Source organism: Mustela putorius, unplaced genomic scaffold (genome assembly GCF_011764305.1).
Source record: "Mustela putorius furo isolate JIRA1106 unplaced genomic scaffold, ASM1176430v1.1 tig00000129_pilon_pilon_pilon, whole genome shotgun sequence".
In the NCBI taxonomy this organism is placed as follows: Eukaryota; Metazoa; Chordata; class Mammalia; order Carnivora; family Mustelidae; genus Mustela; species Mustela putorius.
The window spans coordinates 52,708,731-52,730,225 of NW_025421290.1; the positions used below are offsets into that span (position 1 = coordinate 52,708,731).

The 21,495-nt window shown below is 66.1% G+C and overlaps 1 gene segment (V, D, J or C); it reads right to left on the reverse strand.

Annotated features, from left to right (window-relative positions):
* Positions 1–11,772: 11,772 nt before the first annotated feature.
* Positions 11,773–16,766, reverse strand: LOC101681174. The segment is given in 4 exon segments: positions 11,773–12,233; positions 12,415–12,759; positions 12,932–13,237; positions 16,119–16,766. Coding segments are annotated over 4 exon segments (1,530 nt in total).
* Between the last annotated feature and the right edge of the window lie 4,729 nt (positions 16,767–21,495).

A 21,495-nucleotide genomic window follows, 5' to 3' on the forward strand; every position in this document is an offset into this window, starting at 1 on the left:
GGCCTGTCTCAAGTCCGGCTCTTGTCCGGAGGGGGCTGGCCTGGCTGGGAAGGTGGGCGCAGGCTGAGGAGGGACAGGCCCGCCCCGGTAGGACACCTGCTCTGATGTCCCAGGAGTGGGTGCCCAGAGGGCGTCCAGCGTCACGGTCATCGGTCATCGTGCCCTTGCTGGTGCCCCGGGGCTCTCAGAGGGGGCGCTGGAGCCCGAGGCAGCTCCCGGGGGCCGCCCCAGCCCGCTTGGGACGAGGGCAGGTCTGCATCTAGGGCGGCCATTTGGGGGAGCCCAGCAGGGACAAAGGTTGAGGGCAGGATGGCCTGGGAAGGGCAGAGCCGGCTGGGGCTGAGGGGTGGGTGCGACCTGGCTGTGGGCCAGGGGCTTCGTCCCCGGCTGGTCTGCAAGGTCCCCCCGACAACAGGCCCCTTCCACCGGGCAGTCGTCCAGGAGGCACACGGGGCGGCCTGGCCACTCTGGCCCGGGTCTCCTGGGGGATGGCCAGGGCAGGGGGAAGGGTCGGGAGTCCTCGCACCTGGCGGGCAGCGGCACAGCCCCCCCCCCCCATGCAAATGCTGCCCGTTCTGGCTGGGCTGGTTCGGTCTCAGGGGCCACTGGGGCTTCCCAGCCTGACCCCACCTGCTCTGCGGTTCCCGACCTTGATGTTTTTAGAAACATTTGCAAGTGTATGTTTGTGCCCACGTGGGGGTTGGGAGCTGCACCGGTGCCCACGGGGTCATGTTTTTCAACTGGCTGGGGGGAGGGGAGCCCTGCTTTCAGGCTCCACGGGGACGGTGTGAGGGTCTTGGCAGGGCCCCAGGGAGCCGACTCCCCTCCGGGCGGCACGTGAAGCCCAGGCCTGGGTTGTGTCTTGGTTGCAGCAGCCCCGGGGGCCAAGGTGCCCATCCTGAGTGTGGCCCACGGCCCTGCCACTCAGAACCTTCCAGAACCACAGTGTCCCTGGGCTGGGGGCAGACAGACAGTGAGCCCCAGCGGCAGGCAGGTCCTAGCCACACACTCCCGACGGCGCACCAGTACCCTCTTGGGTGTCCCTGAGGGGCGGGTGACCACAGGGGCTGGCCCCTAGCCGTGGCCGCACGTCTCTGACCTCGGCCCTGGCCACGGAGACCCAGGGTGGCCACCGCGCCCACACAGGCAGACTTCCGACCCCAGGGACAAAGCTCAGCTCCACGTGCGTCTCACGCGTGTGTGTGCGGAGAAGAGGGTGAGCTGGCCCGTGGGTGTGCACGCACGTGTGCAGAGTGAGGTGTGGAAAGTGTGCGCGGCGTGTCGAGGTGTGTGTGGGCAACGTAGCACGTAGGGTGTGTGGGGCACACGAGTGCAGTAGGTGCTCCCCAGGAGGCCGGGCCGCTCCTCCCCGTCTCCAGGCCAGGCTCACCAAGTGTCGCCTCTGGGACTAAACCCCATCCACTCTCCGGTCGGTGCTGGCTCTCCACATGCCCCCCGAGGCCTGGGGACAGTGACGGGGCTGGGCTGGCGGGCAGGGCCGTAGCCGGGCAGGGACACAGGCACGAGGTCAGCCGAGGAGCCCTGGGGGGTAGGGTGGGTGGACCGGTGTGGTGGAGGGGCCCCGGGATTCAGCATAATGGGGGAGCCTGGTCCCCGGGCAGGTGGCCCAGGGCTGCACAGAGATGGACCCTAGGAGCCCACAGCCCATCCGCACCGCACACAGACGTGCAGAGAGACACAGGCCAGGACGCAGATCCTACGGTGCGGGCTCCGATGAACGCACGCGCTCCCTCCCACACACTCCGCGCACACAGACACACTCCCACCACCGCCTCCTCCGGGCCCTGGGGGCTCAGGGGGTCCCGCTGTGGCCCCTCAGGCCCGGCCACTCCCCGTGGGACCGAGCAACACAGCCAGGTGTCTGGGTCCCGGCCTCACCCCTCACGAGACCTGCGCCCCCGTCCAGCCCTGGGGTCCAGGGGGTTGTGGGCAGGGCAGGGGCAGAGCAGTGTGGGGACCCCGGTGCCCCCCGGGGTCTGGCCCCCACGGCCACTGGGACGCCCACCCAGCCCTGTGCACTCGGCCCTGTCACCGTCCCAGCGCGAGCAGGCCTCTGGGCCTCGGGGAGAAGCCCACAGGCCTGCCTGGGTCCCCCGCACGGGGCTGGGAAGTGGGGGTCCCTGAGGCAGGGGAGGCACTGGGACTCCGGCTGCAGGGGCTCAGGCCTGGAGCCAGGGCGGGGCCCGCACGAGGGGCTGCCGGCCCGGGGGCTGGGGGACAGGGAGAACAAGGCGACCACACCACACGGCCCGAGGACGGCTCATGAGGACGGCGGGATGGGGGGCTCCCAGAGCGCTGCGGGCCCTGTGTGGGTTAGGCGTCTGTGGGAGGGGTCCAGGGGCTGCCCAGGGTGGCCAGGCGGGGTGGGAGCGGGGGCAGAGGAGCCACGTGGCGTCGGGCGCCACGGACGGAGGGCGCCTCGCCCCACTCCTGAGTTTGGGACTTGGAGAGACTCGGTGGAGACAGACAGATGGACAGAGAGCGACGGAACAATGGCAGAGACAGAGTGAACGTGGGAGACATAGAGAGACACAGAGATGGACAGGGAGAGACAGAGAAACAGAGAAGGACACAGAGACAGAGACAGAGGCGGAGAGAAGGGGTGAGAGGTAGGGGGGCGACAGGGAGAGACACGGGCAAGGGAGAGGCAGAGCGGGAGGCCCAGCTGCTCGCACAGTGTGGACGGGAGGGTGGGGGTGAGGACAGCCCAGGCACGGCTGACCAGGGCTGGGTGCTGTGGTCACCCAGGGGCCCACAAGCTCGGGGAGCCCGTGCCTGTCCCCACGTGACCGCAGGCCGGCTCTGTCCCGCACGGCCTCTCCTCTGCCCCGCTTGCTCCCCGACACCCCACCCACCCCGGGGCTTGGAGCGTCCAGGCTGGCCCGCAGGGGACCCTAGTCACAGAGGGGGACGTGCTGAGAACACTTCTCGCTCACGGAAGTCACCACCTGCAGGGCTGCCACCGTGTCAGCCGCGCCACTGTCCCACGGCGGCCACTGCCAGCCGGGAGCGTGGACGGTCCCCACACCCCGTGGCCTGGGCTAAGCTCGCCGGGCGGTGGGGGCCGCGGCGGGGCGCCAGGTGCAGGGCGGTGGGAGCTATTTCTGGAAACGGCCCGCGGGTGACAAGGGTGTTTCTCGGTGTGGAACAAACAGACATTTGCATGTCCCCTTCAGGGACAGCTTCTACTGAAATGAGTAACTAGGGGAGAAACAGGTGTGGGGTGGGGGTGCACGGCCTCCTGGGGGGGCCGAGACCCTGGCGGCGCACTCCCACCCCCCACACGGCCGCGCCGGCTCAGCCCAGGACCTCAGAGGCCGGCCGGGGCTCGGACTGGGCCACGGAAAGCCGTGGCCTGCTGGGATGTGGCCCCCCTCCGGGTGCAGGGCAGCAGGACGGAGCTCGCCCCTCTGGGGCTCACGGGCCCGGTGTGCCTGGGTGCAAAGGGCAGGGGGCTGCAGGCCTGTGGCTGAAGCCCGCAGTGTCACTGGTCCCAAGCAGGGAGACGCCCAGGGAGGCGGTGGAGGTCAGGGAGGCCCGGAGGGCTCCGGACGGGGCAATAGCGCGGCTGGCAGGGGCACCGTGAAGCTCGTATTCCAAGATGATCCGTTGGCACGGCCCTGCCTCCTTGCTGGACGGCAGGAGCGGGGCGAGGCGCCCTCCGTCCGCGGCGCCCGGAGGGCTCCCGGCTAACAGGGCAGGAGGGAGTGAAGAAGTGGGGGACCCGCCTCGGGACCCTCGCGGAGGGAGGCGCCCGCCTCTGCCTGGCCCCCGGGTCCCTGCTGCGCGTGGCAGCCGAGGGACGGGGTCGCAGCAGGGCCGTGCCCCAAGGCACTGTGCCCCTCTGTGAACGAGCGCCCGAGGCCAGGGGTCCTGACGGGAGACCCTAAAGGCTGGTGATGCCGACCCGCCCCGCGGGCCCGTGTCGGGGCACAGCGGAAAGCGCTCCCACCGTCCGGCCACCTGGTGCCTCGCGCAAGCCCCCGAAACCTGCCGGCTCCCTGAGCTCCAGGCCACGGGGAGTGGGGGGCGTCCACGTGCGATCGCAGGGTCCAAGGAGCAGGGGCGCGCGCTCAGGCGCCCACAGTCTCTCATGGCTCATGACCCCCCTGAGTCGAGCAAGTCCCTCCGCACTCCCCTCTGACCCGTGTCCCCGCGGCCAGCCTCTCTGCCCCACAAGCGAGCCCCGGGCGACCACGGACGTGTCGCGGCTGGACTCGGGCGCAGAGGCACCGTCTCCTCCAGTCCGTCGCGTCGCTACGGACGTGGGGTTCCCTCCTTTCTGCCCCGGGGTGACCACAGTACCCAGCCCTGGTCAGCCGGGCCTGGGTCTCTATCCATTCCTCCGTCCTGAAGGGCGATCTCTGGTTCTTTCCACAGCTCTGCCGACCGTGGCCACGGCTGTCCCTGTCAACGCTACCTCTCACCCCTTCTCTCCGCCTCCCCTGGTCTGGTCCTCCCCTCCGCCCCTGTCTCTCCCTGTCCACCTGCCCGTCCCCTATGGGACCCCGTTCACTGTCTCCCATTGTTCGTTCGCAGGGCATCTGTCTGTCCCACGCGGCAGCTCCCCGTCCCTGAGCCAGGTGGGGCGAGGTCAGCCCCCCCAGAGGCCCCGCTCATGGCTCCTCTGCCCCCGCTCCCACCCCGCCTGGCCACCCTGGGCAGCCCCTGGACCCCTCCCACAGACGCCTAACCCACACAGGGCCCGCAGCGCTCTGGGAGCCCCCCATCCCGCCGTCCTCATGAGCCGTCCTCGGGCCGTGTGGTGTGGTCGCCTTGTTCTCCCTGTCCCCCAGCCCCCGGGCCGGCAGCCCCTCGTGCGGGCCCCGCCCTGGCTCCAGGCCTGAGCCCCTGCAGCCGGAGTCCCAGTGCCTCCCCTGCCTCAGGGACCCCCACTTCCCAGCCCCGTGCGGGGGACCCAGGCAGGCCTGTGGGCTTCTCCCCGAGGCCCAGAGGCCTGCTCGCGCTGGGACGGTGACAGGGCCGAGTGCACAGGGCTGGGTGGGCGTCCCAGTGGCCGTGGGGGCCAGACCCCGGGGGGCACCGGGGTCCCCACACTGCTCTGCCCCTGCCCTGCCCACAACCCCCTGGACCCCAGGGCTGGACGGGGGCGCAAGTCTCGTGAGGGGTGAGGCCGGGACCCAGACACCTGGCTGTGTTGCTCGGTCCCACGGGGAGTGGCCGGGCCTGAGGGGCCACAGCGGGACCCCCTGAGCCCCCAGGGCCCGGAGGAGGCGGTGGTGGGAGTGTGTCTGTGTGCGCGGAGTGTGTGAGTGTCCGTGGGTGTGCGGGCCTGTGTGAGGGGCCGCTCGCAGCGTCGGTCCTGTCCTGCCTCTCTGGCCCTGACCTTTTCTCCAGTCCTCTGTCCTGTCCCATCTCCGCATCGCCCCCTTCCTGTCTCTGTCTCGCTCACTGAGCCCCATGTCGTCTCCCCTTTCCTGGACCCCCAGTGGCCCCAGGGGTGGGATGTGCATCCTGCTGTGAACCCTGGCGAGAGCGTGTGTGTCCTGGTCCACGGCCTCGGCTGGGCGCCGTGCTCACAGTCTGCTCCTGGTGGGAGAGCCGGAGAGCGTCCGGCTGCGGGAATGGCAGGGGTCAGTGCCACAGTGTAACGCCAGGGTCCCAGCCAGTGTGGCTGCCCTGTGGGCACAGTTCACAGCCCCAGGGTCTGCATGACTGAGAGTCCTGGGGCCGGCTCGAGCCCCGCTGAGGTGGCCTGAATTGTCGGATGTCAGCAACCCCTGCGCAGATCCTGGCCAAACCCACGCTGACTCTGGCTGACCCTGACCCTGGGCTGACCCTGGCTGACCCTGGCTGTCCCTGACAGAACTAGGAGACTTTTGTCTAATTCTGGCTGACCATGGCCTCTCTAAGGCCTAACCCTGGTGGACCCTGGCTGATCCCAGGCTGATGTTGGCTATCCAAGGTGATCCCAGCTGACTCTGGCTGACCCTGGCTGACCCTGGGCTGACCCGGGCTGTCCCTGGCTGTCCCTGGCTGATCTGGGCTGACCCTGGCTGACCCTGGCTGTCCCCCTAGGAGACTTTTGCTGGCTGTGGCCCCTGGCTGTGGACCCTGGCTGATCTGGGCTGACCCAGCTGACTCTGGCTGACCCTGGCTGACCCTGGGCTGACCCGGGCTGTCCCTGGCTGTCCCTGACAGAACTAGGAGACTTTTGTCTAATTCTGGCTGACCATGGCCTCTCTAAGGCCTAACCCTGGTGGACCCTGGCTGATCCCAGGCTGATGTTGGCTATCCAAGGTGATCCCCAGCTGACTTTTGTCCTGGCTGACCATGGCCTCTCTAAGGCCTAACCCTGGTGGACCCTGGCTGATCCCAGGCTGATGTTGACTATCCAAGGTGATCCCAGCTGACCCTGGCTGACCCTGGGCTGACCCTGGCTGTCCCTGGCTGATCCGGGCTGACCCTGGGCTGACCCCGGCTGACCCTGGCTGATGGGGCCCACATGAAGTGGGGGCTGGGCTGTCGTGCAGGTTTTGGGAACCTCCCTGACACCACATTGCCCTCTGGGCTCTAGCCCCTTGCTTGGGCCGCAGGCCCACCTGGCCAGGTCTCGGTTTTCGGGCCTGATTCTGGGAACAGCAGTCTCTTGTCGGGACACCTGCCTGGGTAGCCTCGCAATGACTCAGCCCCTGCCCCCCCAGCCTCAGGGCTATTTTGGGTGTTCAGCAGGTGAAGCCTGAGATGAAAGAGAAAAACAAGAGAAGACAAACACCACTGCCTCTACCCCTGTGCCCACTCCTGCGACTGAGGCCTCTCCCTGCAAGGAACCCCTGTGTGGGTGACCCTCATGGCCTGGGGGTCTGGCTCATGCCCTCATGGGTCCTGGACTTGTCCTGATTTGCTTTCCCTCAAGTCAGGACCTACACACCGCTCTGGGCCGTGGAAAAGATGAAACCAGTCATGGGAGACACCACCACATCCTCCATCTGGTGCCCGGGCCAGGAGGGTCTTGGGTGCCCTGGGAGGCTCCCTCTTCTTGGTGTGGGTCACTTCTGATGAACGTCAGGACTAAGGACCCAGAGCATGGGGACAGGGCTCCGGATCTAAGTGTGACACAGGCCGTGAACAAGGGCTCCAACCCAGAATAAACGGGCGTTGGGTCAGGACCTGACCCTGTACTAAACACTAGGACTCAGTTTTTGGACAAGGGCTCAGTGACCGGGAATTGAGGTTAGTTACCAGAACCAGGGCAGAGTGACTGGGCCCAGGACCCAGTGACCAGCACCTGGGCTCAGGGACCAGACCAGAGACCAGTGATCAGGAGCAGGACTCAGTGACCAGAGCTATGGATAAGTGATCAGAATAAAAGGATTGGGACCAGTGTTCAGTGATTAGATCAGGTCACCATGAAGAGGACCAGGGCTGAGTGACGAGGACCAGGGAACAGTGACTAGACCGAGGGCTCAGTGACCATGACTAGGGCTAGTGATTAGGACTAGAGCCCAGTGATGAGAACCAGGGCTCAGCGACAAGGACCAAGGCCCATTGATCTCTACTAGGTCTCAGAGACCAGGACCAGGGACCACTTATCAAGACCAGGGACCAGTGAATAGGACCAGGGCTCAGTGATCAGGACTAGAGTCCAGTGATGAGGACCAGGTCACAGTGACCAGGGCTTGGTTTTGAGGATCAGGGCTCAGTGATCATGACCAGTGTCTCATGACGAGAACGAGGGCCCACTGAGGGCTAGGTCACAATGGCTAGGGCTCAGTGACCAGGACCAGGTCACAGTGACCAGGGCTAGGGCCCAGTTTTGAGGATCAGGGCTCAGTGATCATGACCAGGATTAAGTCTCAGTGACGAGAACGAGGGCCCAGTGACCAGTACTAGGTCACAATGACCAGAACCAGCAGTCAGTGACTAGGACCAGGGCCTAGACCAACGCCATGGCCCAGTGATGAGGACCAGGGCTGGTGACTAGGTCCAGGAACAGGTAACCCAGGGCCTGGTGACCAGGAACAGGGCTCAGTGACCAAGGCCATGGCCCAGTGATGAGGACCAGGGCTCAGTGACCAGTACTAGGTCACAATGACCAGAACCAGCAGTCAGTAACTAGGACCAGGGCCTGGTGACCAGGAACAGGGCCCAGTGACCAAGGCCATGACCCAGTGATGAGGACCAGGGCTCAGTGACCAGTACTAGGTCACAATGACCAGAACCAAGGATCAGCAACCAGGACTAAGGCCTGATGGTTTCAATGACCAGGACCAGGGTTCAGTGATCAGGACCAGGGCTCAGTGATCAGGACCAGGGCTCAGGGACCAGGATCAGGGTTCAGGGACCGGGATCAGGGCTCAGTGACCAGGACCAGGGCTCAGGAACCGGGATCAGGGTTCAGTGATCAGGACCAGGGATCAGTGATGAGAATCAGGGCTCAGTGACCATGACTAGGGCTAGTGATTAAGACTAGAGCCCAGTGATGAGAACCAAGACTCAGTGATAAGGACCAAGGCCCATTGATCTCTACTAGGTCTCAGAGACCAGAGACCAGGACCAGGGACCACTTATCAGGACCAGGGACCAGTGAATAGGACCAGGGCTCAGTGATCAGGACGAGAGTCCAGTGATGAGGACCAGGGCTTGGTGATAAGGACCAGACCCAGTGGTAAGAACTAGTGCTCATTTATAAAAACTAGGGCTCAGTGACCAGGAACAGGGCCCAGTGACCAAGGCCAGGGCCCAGTGATGAGAACCAGGGCTCAGTGACCAGGACCAAGGTCCAGTGATCAGTACTAGGTCTCAATGATCAGAACCAGGGATCAGCAACCAGAACCAAGGCCTGGTGGTTAGTACCAGGTTTTACTGAACAGGACCCTGGCTCAGTGACCAGGAACAGGTCTCAATGGCCAGGACCATGGCCTAGTGATCTGTACCAGGTCACAATGACCAGAACCAGGTCTCAGTGATGACCAGGGCTCAGTGATCAGGACCAGGACTCAGTGACCAGGACCAATGTCCTGGGTGCAGTGGTTGGAGTGGTCTTGCTTCATACTGTTCTTGGTGAAGGACAGCTCTTGTCCTGCACTGTGCTTTCTGCAGCACCAGATCAGGGGGGTTGTAGGTGAAGGGGCCTCACCTTGGGCCGTGAGGCAGGTGTCCCCCTCCCAAGCCTCTGTCCCTCTCCTCCCCTCACTCATTTAGACTCTGAGAACTCTGATTTTGGGATCAGTTTATTGCACCAACAAGGCCTGTGTATGGGTGAGTGGGCAGCTTCTGAGAAGGGCTGAGCTCTGGCATTCAGCTGGGGTTCCGGGAGGCTCCTTCAGACTCCTCCCTGCAGAGACAGCGGGGTCAGGGCCCGGGGGAGGTCCTTGCCAGTGCCCTGTCCCCAGCCCTCCCTGACTCAAGGGAGACGAATTGAACCTGCAGTGACAGCGCCCAGGGCGCTCACTCCCAGATCCTGCCCCCCCGGACTGCCCCTGTCGTCAGTGTCGAGGAGAGGGACCACCTCCTTGGGAAGTTAGACCCCAGGGGTGGGGGACAGGCAGGTGCTCTAACGGCCGACCCGCTTGCCCCAGCCAGCCCAGCACTGTGCCTCCTCACCCCTACCTGTGCCTGGCTGACCTCTGCTCAGTACTGGGGGCCCTCTCTGCTGTCGGCTGGGCCCCGCACACTTGTCACAGTCAGTGCTGTGCTGTAGAAGAGACTCAGTAGGAAGAGGGTGAGCAGGGTGACGGTGGTGGGCCACAGGCCGGCTCCTGGGGCGTCCTCCTCCAGGTCTTCCTGCGGCAGGTCCAGCACCAGCCAGGGAAGCGGCTGCCGGCAATCTGCAAGACACTGCGGGTCTGCCAGACCCATGCCTGTGTGGGTGGGGGCCGAGCCAATGCCTTCCCTCCCACACACCCTCAGGGTCAGGACAAGGGCCATCAGGGTGACCTCTCTCAGGGAGGGTGAGGTGACAGGTCCCCAGGGAACCCCCGCTGACGAAGGAGTCCTGGAAGGACCTTAGGGAAAGAAGCCTGGCATTGTGAGAGGGTGGACACTGGCTTTGCTTCTCTAAGTAGAGCCCCTGCCCAAGGCCTCCTGGGTCCCAGCCCCACAGGTGTGCCCACCAAGCCTTCGCCAAGCCTTGTTCTTGGGTCCTTCTGGGTCTGGGCCCTAGCTGGGGTCAGAGAGGACCAGACATGCCGCCCCCAGGGTGCTCCAGGTTGAGACAGGAGTCTGCACAGGGGTTCCTTGTGCCGGGCGGGACGGGACGGTTGCCTCCCGGGGAATGTGGCTGGTGAGCGACGAGGAGCATGAGAGGCCCAAGGCCAGAAGCACCGGCCGTTCTCAGGATCCCAGGCCACGGACTTTCTACATGAACTGGGATTTGGACCTGCTTATCTGCACCGACACATGCAATCGTCAGTCCGTCCCTCCCTGCACCCGTCCATCTGTCCATCCATCCGTCCAGCTGTCTGTCCATCTGCCAGTCCGTCCACCAACCAAACACCCGTCCACCTATCTGTGCATCCGTCCGTCCATCCGTCCAGCCAGCCAGCCAGCCACACCTCCACCGTCTGTCTGTCCGTCCCTCCCTCCGTCTGTGCTTCTGTCCGTCACCTGTCCTGGGCCTGTCCCTCTGGCCTCATCTGTGTACATTCCTCCCTCCCCATCTCCCTAGAGCATGTTTCTGAGGGCCGGGTGCTGGCTCCCGGGTGGCTGGAACACTTTCTCTACGGCTGCATTTCCCCCAGTTAACCTGTGGCTCCCCCTGTTGTCCTTTGGTGACTGGACCCTTGAGAGGGGAGCAGTGGCCACGTGGGTAGGTGTCCCCCCCTCTTTGGCCCTGGGAGCGAGGGAGGAAGCCAGAAGACCAGGATCCCTGGGGAAGCCCAGACGTGTCTGATACAAGAGCAGGGGCCCCGCTGCCCCCTGGTGGGAACCGCACGGCCAGCTGTCCCCCGGTGGCCACGGTTCTGCCTCTAGGTTCCATCTCCCCACACCTCCCTTCCTGCCAGAAAGTCTCTAGCAGAAGCTGCAGAGGGGCCGTGGGTGGGAGCTGTCTCTGCTGACCCCTCCCCGGCCTGCCCTCCTGTCTGGGGCTTGGAACACCCTTGGGCTCAGGAAGGGGTGGAAGTCTGGGGGTCAGGCAGGGGGGAGGGGCCGCCTGGGTGCGGGGTTTGTGGAACGGGCCGGAGCTGTGCGCAGTGGGGCACGCAGGAAAGGGCATGGGGCATCTTGCCGGGGCCGGGGCTGGGCCGGGGACTCCCTGCACCTGGAGGGCACATGTGTGTGCGCGTGGGGGAATGCGTGCGCGTGGGTGTGCCCCATGCAGAGCCGTCGGAGGGGGGCGGCTTCCTCGTCCGGGGCACCAGGGGGCCGTCCTGCAACCATGTGCCTTGCACCCACCGAGGGGGTTGTGGGATCCCCGGAGTCCTGCCATGGTGCAGGACAGCGACACCTGCCTCTTCAGGGAGCCCCGTCCCCTGCCTCCCTCTGGTCCCTCCCGGCTGCCCCTAGAGGCCTTTCTGAGACAGGAGCAAGCGCACCACTGCCCACGGAGGGCTGAGCTGGTGCCCTGCTCTCAGGGCCGGCCGCGCTGTGCGCCCTCACCGCGGTCAGCCCCGGGCTGTGCTCCCCGTTCGCCTGCCGTGTACTGTGCACACACACTGACGCTCTCACTCACTCACGCGTGAGCCCGGCATGAAGGCTCGGGAGGCTCAGGGAAGCAGATCCCCTTCCGTCCTCCAGCCCTCCCCTGCCTCGGAGGCCAGAGACCCCGGATACGGACAGACAGTGGCCTCAGGGGGGCCCGGGGTCACTCCGGGCAAACACGGACTTTATTCAGGAGGACGGGTGAGCGTTTCAGTAGCAGACGCCGTCCGCCTCTGCCACGACCACAGACACGTTGACGTGGGTGGGTTTACCCGCCAGGCGGTCGATGGTCTTCTCGGTGAAGTTGGCCGGGCCCAAGGCCTCGTGGCCCACCACGCAGGAGAACTTGTCCCCCTGCTTCCAGGCCTCGGCGTCGACCCTCAGCACGCTGGTCACGGCGAAGGTGGGGCTGCCCCGGCCGGGCTCCTTCAGGGACTTCCAGGTCGTGTACTTCTCCGGGGGCAGCTCCTGGGTCCCCTGCTGCCAGCGGACTAGCACGTCCTTGGGGCTGAAGCCCCTCACCAAGCAGGTCAGCGACACCAGCTCGTTGAGGGCCAGCTCCTCCGACGGCGGCGGCAGCAGGTGGACCTGGGGCCGGAAGGTGTTTCCTGGGGAGCAGACAGCCAGGTCAGGGGTCTGGGGTGGCGGTGGGGAGGAGACCCTCTGCCCCTGGGCACCCGAGGCCTCGGCTTCCCTTTGTAAACCGTGGGTGGGAGCGCCCAAGCCCCGGGCGAGAGGGTGGAGGCGGGCGTGGGCACCGAGCCACGCCTCCAGAGGGTCTGCGCCCACCTAGGAGTTTGCTGATGTTGCCGGTAATCGGGCTCTTGGACTCGGGGTGGGTGGCCGTGCAGGAGAAGGTGACCCCACTGTTCCACGGCGCCGCGCAGCCCGGCAGCACGCTGGACACGCTATAGCAGCCGCAGGCGTCCCGCTTGGGGGCCTTCTGGATGGCGTCCTTCTCCCCGGAGGGCGTCCAGCTGAAGGAGGCTCCCTTGGGGTCTTTCAGGCCACTCAGCGTGCACGTGAGGCTGCCATTGGAGGTCACAAGCAGATCCTCAAGGGCGGGCGGGTGAAGTGACAGGCGGGGCTGGTCGCACGAGGGACACTGACAATGGGGGGGACACAGGCCTCGACCTGAGAGAGAGATCGCAGCAGGTCAGGGCGCCCCTCTGCCCGCCTGCCCTCCCCGCCCCCGGCTCCTTCGGGGGCCCGGCTCGGCAGCCCACTCCCGCCCTGGCGCGGCGCCCTCGGGGACAAAGCGGCACGTGGTCACAGAATAGGGTGGCCCCGCCTCCCCGCCTCTGACCTTGGCAGGGCACAGACACAGCCTTGCTGGGGTCGGAGAGGTGCTGAACGTGGCATTGCAGGGACGACCCGGCGGGGCACTGGTCGGCGGGCAGGGTCAGCTGGCTGCTCATGGTGTACAGACTGCCGGCCGTGGCCTTCACAGGGGGAAAGCTCCTCACGGACGCGCCCTCCTTGCCGGGGCTCCAGGTCACCTTCACGGGCTCTGGTGGGAAGAACCCCTGCACCAGGCAGGCGATGACCACGTGCCCGGCTTCGTCACAGCTGCAGAGGCTCAGTGGGAAGACACTGGGGCTGGCTTTGGGCTCTGCAACACAGGACGCTCTGTGAGGCCGTGGGCAGGGCCCTGGACCCCGACACAGTCTCACAGGCCCAGCACAAAGCCTGATTCTTCTGTGCACTGGAGGAAACTTGCACGGAGATGGCTAGGGACGGCCCCAAGCTCCCGTAGCTCACGTGCCAAGGACCTGGGGTCAGAGCCAGAGGCCTGCGTCCGGCTGCACTGACTCTGGACATGGTCCTCGGGGCTCTGCCACCACTGCCTGGACACATGGCTCGGGGAAGGCCTCGGGACCTGTGGTGATTGAGAATGGCTCTCCCACTCAGTGGCTGAGTCTGCAGGAGCTGCCTCAAATCTGTGCAGTCGGTGCGTACACCCTCTCCACTGGGTTCAGGGCTCACGAGAGGAGGGCCCAGAGGGAGGGCACAGGCCAGGACAGGGAATCCCAGGAAGTGAGCCTGCACCATGGCCTCTTGAATGTGCAGGGGGTCACGCGGGAGGAGAAAGGGCTCCTCCGGGAACCCCATGGTAACAACCCCATGGTGTAGCCCCCATACCCCCTTAGAACACGGGGAACGGCCTGGCTGGATCTCTGGGGGGTGATACAAACACAGTGTACACCTTCCTTTTGACCTCAGTCACTAGCCCAGTTCAGCCCAGCCCAGCCCAGCCCAGCTCAGACCAGCCCAGCTCAGCCCAGCTCAGCCCAGCTCAGCCCAGCTCAGACCAGCCCAGCTCAGACCCAGCTCAGCCCAGCTCAGCCCAGCTCAGACCAGCCCAGCTCAGATCAGCTCAGTCCAGCTCAGACTAGCTCAGCCCAGCCCAGCCCAGACCAGCCCAGCTCAGATCAGCTCAGTCCAGCTCAGACTACCTCAGCCCAGCCCAGCCCAGACCAGCCCAGCTCAGATCAGCTCAGTCCAGCTCAGACTAGCTCAGCCCAGCCCAGCCCAGCCCAGCCCAGCTCAGCCCAGCCCAGCTCAGCCCAGCCCAGCTCAGCCCATCCAGCCCAGACCAACCCAGCTCAGCCCAGCTCAGCCCAGCCCAGCGCAGCTCAGCTCAGCCCAGCCCAGCCCAGCCCAGCCCAGCCCAGCCCAGATCAGCTCAGTCCAGCTCAGACTAGCTCAGCCCAGTTCTGTCCAGCTCAGCCCAGCCCTGCTCAGCTCAGCTCAGCCCAGCTCAGACCAGCCCAGCTCAGCCCAGACCAGCCCAGATCAGCCCAGCTCCAGCTCAGTCCAGCTCAGACCAGCCCAGTTCAGTCCAGCTCAGACCAGCCCCTCAGCTCAGCTCAGCTCAGCCCAGCCCAGCTCAGACCAGCTCAGACCAGCCAGATCAGCTCAGTCCAGCTCAGCCCAGCTCAGACCAGCCCAGCTCAGCCCAGCTCAGACCAGCTCAGTCCAGCTCAGACCAGCCCAGCTCAGCCCAGCTCAGACCAGCCCAGCTCAGCTCAGCCCAGCTCAGCCCAGCCCAGCTCAGACAAGCTCAGACCAGCTCAGATCAGCTCAGTCCAGTTCAGCCCAGCTCAGCCCAGCCCTGCTCATCTCAGCCCAGCCCAGCTCAGCCCAGACCAGCCCAGACCAGCCCAGCTCAGCCCAGCTCAGCCCAGCTCAGCCCAGCTCAGCCCAGCCCAGCTCAGCCCAGACCAGCCCAGACCAGCCCAGCTCAGACCAGCTCAGACCAGCCCAGCTCAGACCAGCTCAGACCAGCTCAGACCAGCCCAGCTCAGATCAGCTCAGACCAGCCCAGCTCAGACCAGCTCAGACCAGCCCAGCTCAGACCAGCTCAGACCAGCTCAGTCCAGCTCAGCCCAGCCCAGCCCAGCTCAGCTCAGCTCAGACTAGCTCAGCCCAGCTCAGCCCAGACCAGCCCAGACCAACCCAGCTCAGCCCAGCTCAGACCAGCTCAGCCCAGCCCAGACCAGCCCAGACCAGCCCAGCTCAGCCCAGCTCAGATCAGACCAGCCCAGCTCAGACCAACTCAGCCCAGCTCAGACCAGCCCAGCTCAGCCCAGCTCAGCCCAGCTCAGACCAGCCCAGCTCAGACCAGCCCAGCTCAGACCAGCTCAGACCAGCTCAGTCCAGCTCCGCCCAGCCCAGCTCAGCTCAGACTAGCTCAGCCCAGCTCAGCCCAGACCAGCCCAGCTCAGCCCAGCTCAGACCAGCTCAGCCCAGCTCAGCTCAGCCCAGCTCAGACCAGCCCAGCTCAGCTCAGCCCAGCCCAGCTCAGCCCAGCTCAGCCCAGCTCAGCCCAGCTCAGACCAGCCCAGCTCAGACAAGCTCAGACCAGCTCAGACCAGCTCAGTCCAGCTCCGCCCAGCCCAGCTCAGCTCAGACTAGCTCAGCCCAGCTCAGCCCAGACCAGCTCAGCCCAGCCCAGCTCAGCCCAGCTCAGACCAGCTCAGCTCAGCCCAGTTCTGCCCAGGTCTGCCCAGCTCAGCCCAGTTCTGCCCAGCTCAGCCCAGCCCTGCTCAGCTCAGCTCAGCCCAGCTCAGCCCAGTTCAGCCCAGCCCAGTTCAGCCCAGCCCAGTTCAGCCCAGCCCAGCTCAGCTCAGACCAGCTCAGTCCAGCTCAGCCCAGCTCAGACCAGCTCAGTCCAGCTCAGACCAGCCCAGCTCAGCTCAGCTCAGACCAGCTCAGCCCAGCTCAGACCAGCCCAGCTCAGACCAGCTCAGACCAGCCCAGCTCAGCTCAGACCAACTCAGCCCAGCCCAGCCCAGCTCAGCCCAGTCTAGTGTAGCCCACAGCAGCCTTAATTGTACTTATTCTGGTTTTCTGCTCTGTGATATCTACGGCCTCCAGGCTAACCTTCCTTTCTTCCTCTGGTCTGTCTTGGTGCTTATTCTCCATTCTCCTGGGGCCAGCAGAGTTCAAGGCAGCCTGACTGATAAGGTCTAAACCGTATTCAGACCCACCTGCTGAGGTTGCCTGGGGTCCATCACATCTGAGAGGCCAGTCCTCCCTCTGCCCAGTGGCCCCGTGCTGCATGTCCACGGGCCGCCTCCCCGGAGGACAGAGGGAGGACAGAGGCCACAGCCCGCCGTACGCCGGCCTGATGGCTGTGTGGTCCCTGCAGCCCCTGCCATGCTCTGGGCTGCCGCTGCAGCAGCTGAGGCTGTGAGGGGTGGGCTCTGCGGGATGGCGTGACTCTGTCTGGCCCATGGATGGGGTCACTCGCCCACTTCCTGTCCCACCAGCGGTGGCTGCTCCCCTCCACGTCATGTCTGGTCTGTGGTCTGGCTGTGGTGGGGCCAGGTGTATGTGGCCTGACCTGTGCGACCCCCAGGAGCCTGGCTCTGCTCTGAGGCCGTGTGGGTGGGAGGCAGGAGCCCTGGTGGGGGTCGGGATCCGTGTGGCTGGCTGGTGGCCGAGACGCAAGCGAGCAAAGGCTGACATGGACAGTGCGAGGCATTCAGGGACACCGAGGTGGAGACGGTCTGGGAGGTGGAGGTGGGGCAGGGGTGGGACCTGCCGGGACAGGGCTCGCCCAGTGATCCTGGTGGACCAGCCGGCCTCAGCGGGGTGTGAGGGTGAGGAGCCGGGCCAGCACGGCCACACCAGGGGCTGCCCTTCCTCAGCCAGCGTTCGTGCGGCCGGGGCTCATCGTCCACCTGGGGAGGGGCTGGGCGCTGTGCCCGAGCCCAGTTCAGCCCAGTTCAGCCCAGCCCAGCCAGCCGGAGCTGGGGGCGCTGAGGGGCCGCCTGTGCGCACCCTCCAGCCCAGGGCCTGTTGCCGGCTCTCCGGCTCCCTGCGGGCCCTCCCGGGGTCCTTCACTGGATCCTGCGAAACGGTTGCAGACGAGCCGATGGCCCGCCCCCGGGAAGGACACCACCAGGGGGAGCGGTAGCAAGCGTCAGGCTGAGAGCAGGTGTCTGCCCAGCACGCTTCCTCCCTGTGCACTGGGGCGGCCGAGGAAGAGCAGGAGACAGACGCAGGGAGCGGGGCCCAGGGGCGGAACCCTGGGGTCCCTGCGCTGTCACGGGTGAGGGACTGTCCCAGAGCCGAAGGTCTCTTGTCCCTACCACCCCTGCGTATCCCGTGAAAACACCACCGCCTGCGCTGCCGATGTCTGGAGCAGGGTCTGCCCGACACCCCTGCGCTCGGCGCCCTCTGGGGTCCCAGCACTGGACCCCCCACGGCGATCGCCGCCCCCGGGATCAGGAGGAATGAGGAGCAAGGGGGCAGCACTCAGGGGTCGGGCAGGCGTGGTGGGACACGTTCTCCCTCAGCATCCCTGTCCCCAGCCCAGGCACTGGCATGTGGGCATCGTAGGCACACACGGCCCAGAACACAGGCCCCGGGAGGTGTCCTTTGGGCTGCGATGTGACGTCAGGGTACTGGCCACCTGCCTGCAGCAGTGAGTGGAAAGAGCTGGGACTCGGGACAGAGGCTGCCACGTACTCTGCTGAGAGGGACCCGCACCTTTCCCGGGCCAGGGGCTAAGCCTGGCCGGAGGGTCCCACCTGGAGTGGAAAGAGCCAGGGAGGCCTGTCGTTCAGCTTGGCTGAGGCCTGCTGGCTGGGTGTGCAAGTGTCCGGGGCTGCTAAGACAAGGACCACAGACTCAGGGCCCGAGAACAACGGAAATCGTCTGTAGCTCTGCAGGCCGGAGGTCTGAGGTCCCGTGGGGGTGAGACGGCTGCCCCTCCAGGGTTCCAGGAAAGGTTATTCCTGCGTCTTCCAGCTCCTGAGGGCCCCAGGTGCCCCTGGGCTCGTGGCCTGTCCCTCCCAGCCCTGCCCCACTGTCATGGGGATTCCCTCTCCGTCCGCGTCTCTCCTCCTCGGCCTCTTGGGGCGACCCCCGCCGTCACGCCTCGGGCCTGGCCCATCTCATCCAAAGTGCCTTAACGTCAACCACACCCGCAAAGACCCATTTTCCAAACAAGGTCGCATTCACAGGTTCCAGGAATGAGGCCGTGGACACGGCTTTCGGGGGCCAGCATTCGGCCGACCGTGCCGGGTTCATGACCAAAGGAAAGAAAGAGGGACTGAGGGACCCTGGGAAGGCCCTTTCCTGCCGGGGGCGCCCGTGAAGGCGCGTCCCTGGCAGCGTCCACCCTGCGGCCTGCTCTCGGGCTGTGCGCCCCGTGTGCTGGGCCTCCACGGGCCCTCCTGACCGGCCACCGGCACGGTGGCCTCCCTGGCTCGGGGCGCGTGCACTCTGCCCTGTGCGATGGCCTCCGGCTCTCGCGGTCGGCGTGAGCCCAGCCCTTGTCCTCATGCTGGGGTCGGTGGGGCAGGTCTTCCGATCTGGGGCACCAGAGAAGGAAGACACTCCGCTCTGCCCTCGGGGGACCCTCGGTCCAGGAGACGGGCCGGAGGTACCAGGCCTGGGCTCCCGGAACCTTTCAGGAGGGTGTGGGTCCCGTCAGCGCAAACGGACAAAGCTCTCCTAGAATTGTATTCTCTCTTCCACCTGCGCATCTGTCCTCTCTCCACCGTCCGCCCACCCGTGCATCTGCCGCCCGCCGTCGGTCCCCGCCGCTCTGTCCGTCTGGGTCTCTGCCGCCATCCCTGCCCCCACCCACGTACCGCCCAGCGCGCTCTGACTCTCTCGAGCCACCGAGGTGCACTTTTGGGCCATATCCAGTTTCCGGCGACAGAACTGTCCTGCCCCCTTGCCATGTGGGGTCTGGGCCATGTGGGGAGAATACAGGGCCTGTTCCTGCCTGACTCCCTTTCTAGCAATTTTAAGGGCAAAGGGAAGGTGTTCGTGGAGGCCCAGGAGGGCAGCTGCTGGGACCCGCGCGGGCCGGAGGCGGCATTTAGGGCGGGGTTTCTCCCATCAAGAGGTACCGATCTCGTCGCGACCGAGGACATTCCAGGAGGCTCCAGACCATCTCCTGCGCTTCGTCCGAGCGAGGCCGCGTGGCTCCGACCTCACGGGGACGTGTGTGGATGTGTGCGAGTTTCCTGCAGGCCGCCCGCGGCCGGAGCAGACGGAGAGGGTGTGCTGGGGGCAAAGACGGAGTCGCCGTTCTGAGGTCGGGCCACGGCGCTGTGAGCTCGGTCGCCGTTAGAGCACAGCCTGGCCGGGCGCTCGGGATGGCCGTTCCGCGGGCGTCTCCTTCACGGGACCGGTGTGGGGCCGGTCTCCCGAGAGCCCACGTGTGCACCCGTGTGTGTGCGTGTGAGTGCGTGTGTGCATGCGTGAGGGCCGGGCGGGGCCGTGGCGTGGCCTCGCCCTGTGTTCTGCCCCCACACCTGCTTCCTTGATGTTCTTTTCAGACCAAACCCTCCAGGTCTGGAACTGGCGTCACACCTGCCGGATCCTGGGAGTTGTGCCCTGGGCGGGAGGCGAGCAGACAAGGTCCGACCCCCTCCGCCTGCACGCTGGCCTCACTCAGGTCCCTCCGTGGTCCGTGTCCACGTCTGTCCGTGTCCGCGTCCAAGTCCGCGTTGGCGTCCAATCCGTGTCCAGTCCGTGTGGCGTTGGTGCATGGGGCTTGGGACACGGCCTGAGTGACGGCACCAGCTGCCTGCGTCCTCCTAGGGGGACTCTGGGAGCTCCTGAATCTTTTCTTCCGACTCTCGGCCACGTGGTTTCTCCTTTCTGCAAAGGGCTGCTCCCGTGCTCCCTTGTCCTGGGCCCTGAGCACTGAAGAGTAGATGAGGCAGCCTGTCTTCGGGTGTGCTGACACCCCGTCCCCAGTGCCCTGGGCAGAACCCTACGGGACGGCGCCTCCAGGCAGGGAGACCAGCTCTTCACTCCCTTGCCCAGCACTGTGCCTGGCCGGCGGCTGTCCCTCCAGCCTTGGCTCCTGGGTTCCAGACTGCTCGGGTTTCCTCTGGAGGACGGCGGTGGCCAGTCCCGGTGGCTCCGGCTTGTGTGTCTGGCTCAGCTCATGGGGACCTCCAGACGGGAGGGCGGGTGGGGGGCCGAGGCCTGGCCCGTGTGTGTGTGCTCAGTGGGTGGACCGATGCGGGGCGGGGGGACCGGTGGTCCCTGGAGGCTGATGGTGGTCCTGACCTGGGGGTGTGTGTGCAGCTGTGTTTCTGTGCCCTCCTGCACGGACCCCGGAAGAAGCTGCTTCGGGTTTGTCCAGGGGATGCTGTGGCTTTTACATCAGCAAGGGAAGGGGCAGGGAGTCTTGGCTGGAGACAAGCAGAGCAGGTGTGACCAGACTGGGCTCGGTGTCTCGGGGGGTGTCGAAGGGACACTCGCAGCGGCAGCCGGCTGGTCCCCGGGGGCTTCGGGCCCTGAACTGGCCCCTGCTCCCTGCCCTCTGGCCCCTTGGCCACACCCTCGGGGGGCTGCCCCCCACCCCCTTCGGTCAGGTGACGCCTCTCCCAAAGCGCGCTCAGGCGGCGTGGGATGTGTAAGAAGGAACTTTACTGGGAAACTCACAAGGGAGGCAACGGGGTTGCCAAGGCGGAGGTGAGGCCTGGGTGGACGGGTTGGGAGCGGCTGGCTGCGGTGGGACCCGTGGGGAGCTCTTCTGCTGGGAGAGCCCTCCTCCCCCCCGGAGGCCTGCACGCAGCCCTGAGCAGGCCCGCAGCTTCTCCCCAGGAGCTCTTCTCTGTCCCGCAGCACGCCAGGGGCTGCCAGTGGCCCGTGGGAAGGCTGGGCAGGGGCTGGGGCTGGGCACAAGCGTGGGCACTGGGACCCGGTGCCAAGGAGGTGGGCCTGAGTCTGGGAGCCGAGGTCGTGCCCTGGACTTGGACTCTGCATCCTGGGTTCGGGTTTGGACGCTGTGTGACAAGTGGGCCGCGGGTTTGACTCTCCTCGTGCTCTGGGGGCTTCTCCGTGAGAACAGGAGCAGCCCTGACCCCAGGACCAGGGAGGAGCCTAGGGCTCTGAACCCCTGCCCAGCTCAGGTCACTCTGTGGGAAGGGCTTGTGCCCAAGGGGCCTGGTGTCGGGCTGTGGTTGGTCCTCTGGGTGCCTCGGACCTTGGAGCCCAGCTGGAAGTTTCTGGATGCCTGTGTGCTGGCCTTGCGCACCTGCTCTGGCCGCTCTGGGGGCGTGCGTGCTCTCGTCCTCCCGCTGCCAGCAAGCAGACGGCCTCCAGCCCGCGGAGGGAAAGCGTGGCTGCACTGTGCGTGCGCCTAGTCGGCCGGCCGCGTGACATTGGCGTAGTCTCGGGTGGCCTGTGGCTTCTCCTGCAGCACGGCGGCCAGGACCCACTTCACCTGGGGGAGGGCACGCATGAGGACGGCTCTCCCGGGAGCGCTTCCTCCCCGGGCCTCCCGCGCCCGGGCTGGGGGGGCCCCCGGGCTCCCACCTTGAGCAGGGTGACGGCGGCACTGTAGCTGACGCAGAGCAGGAAGAGGGTGATGAAGGCGAGCAGGCT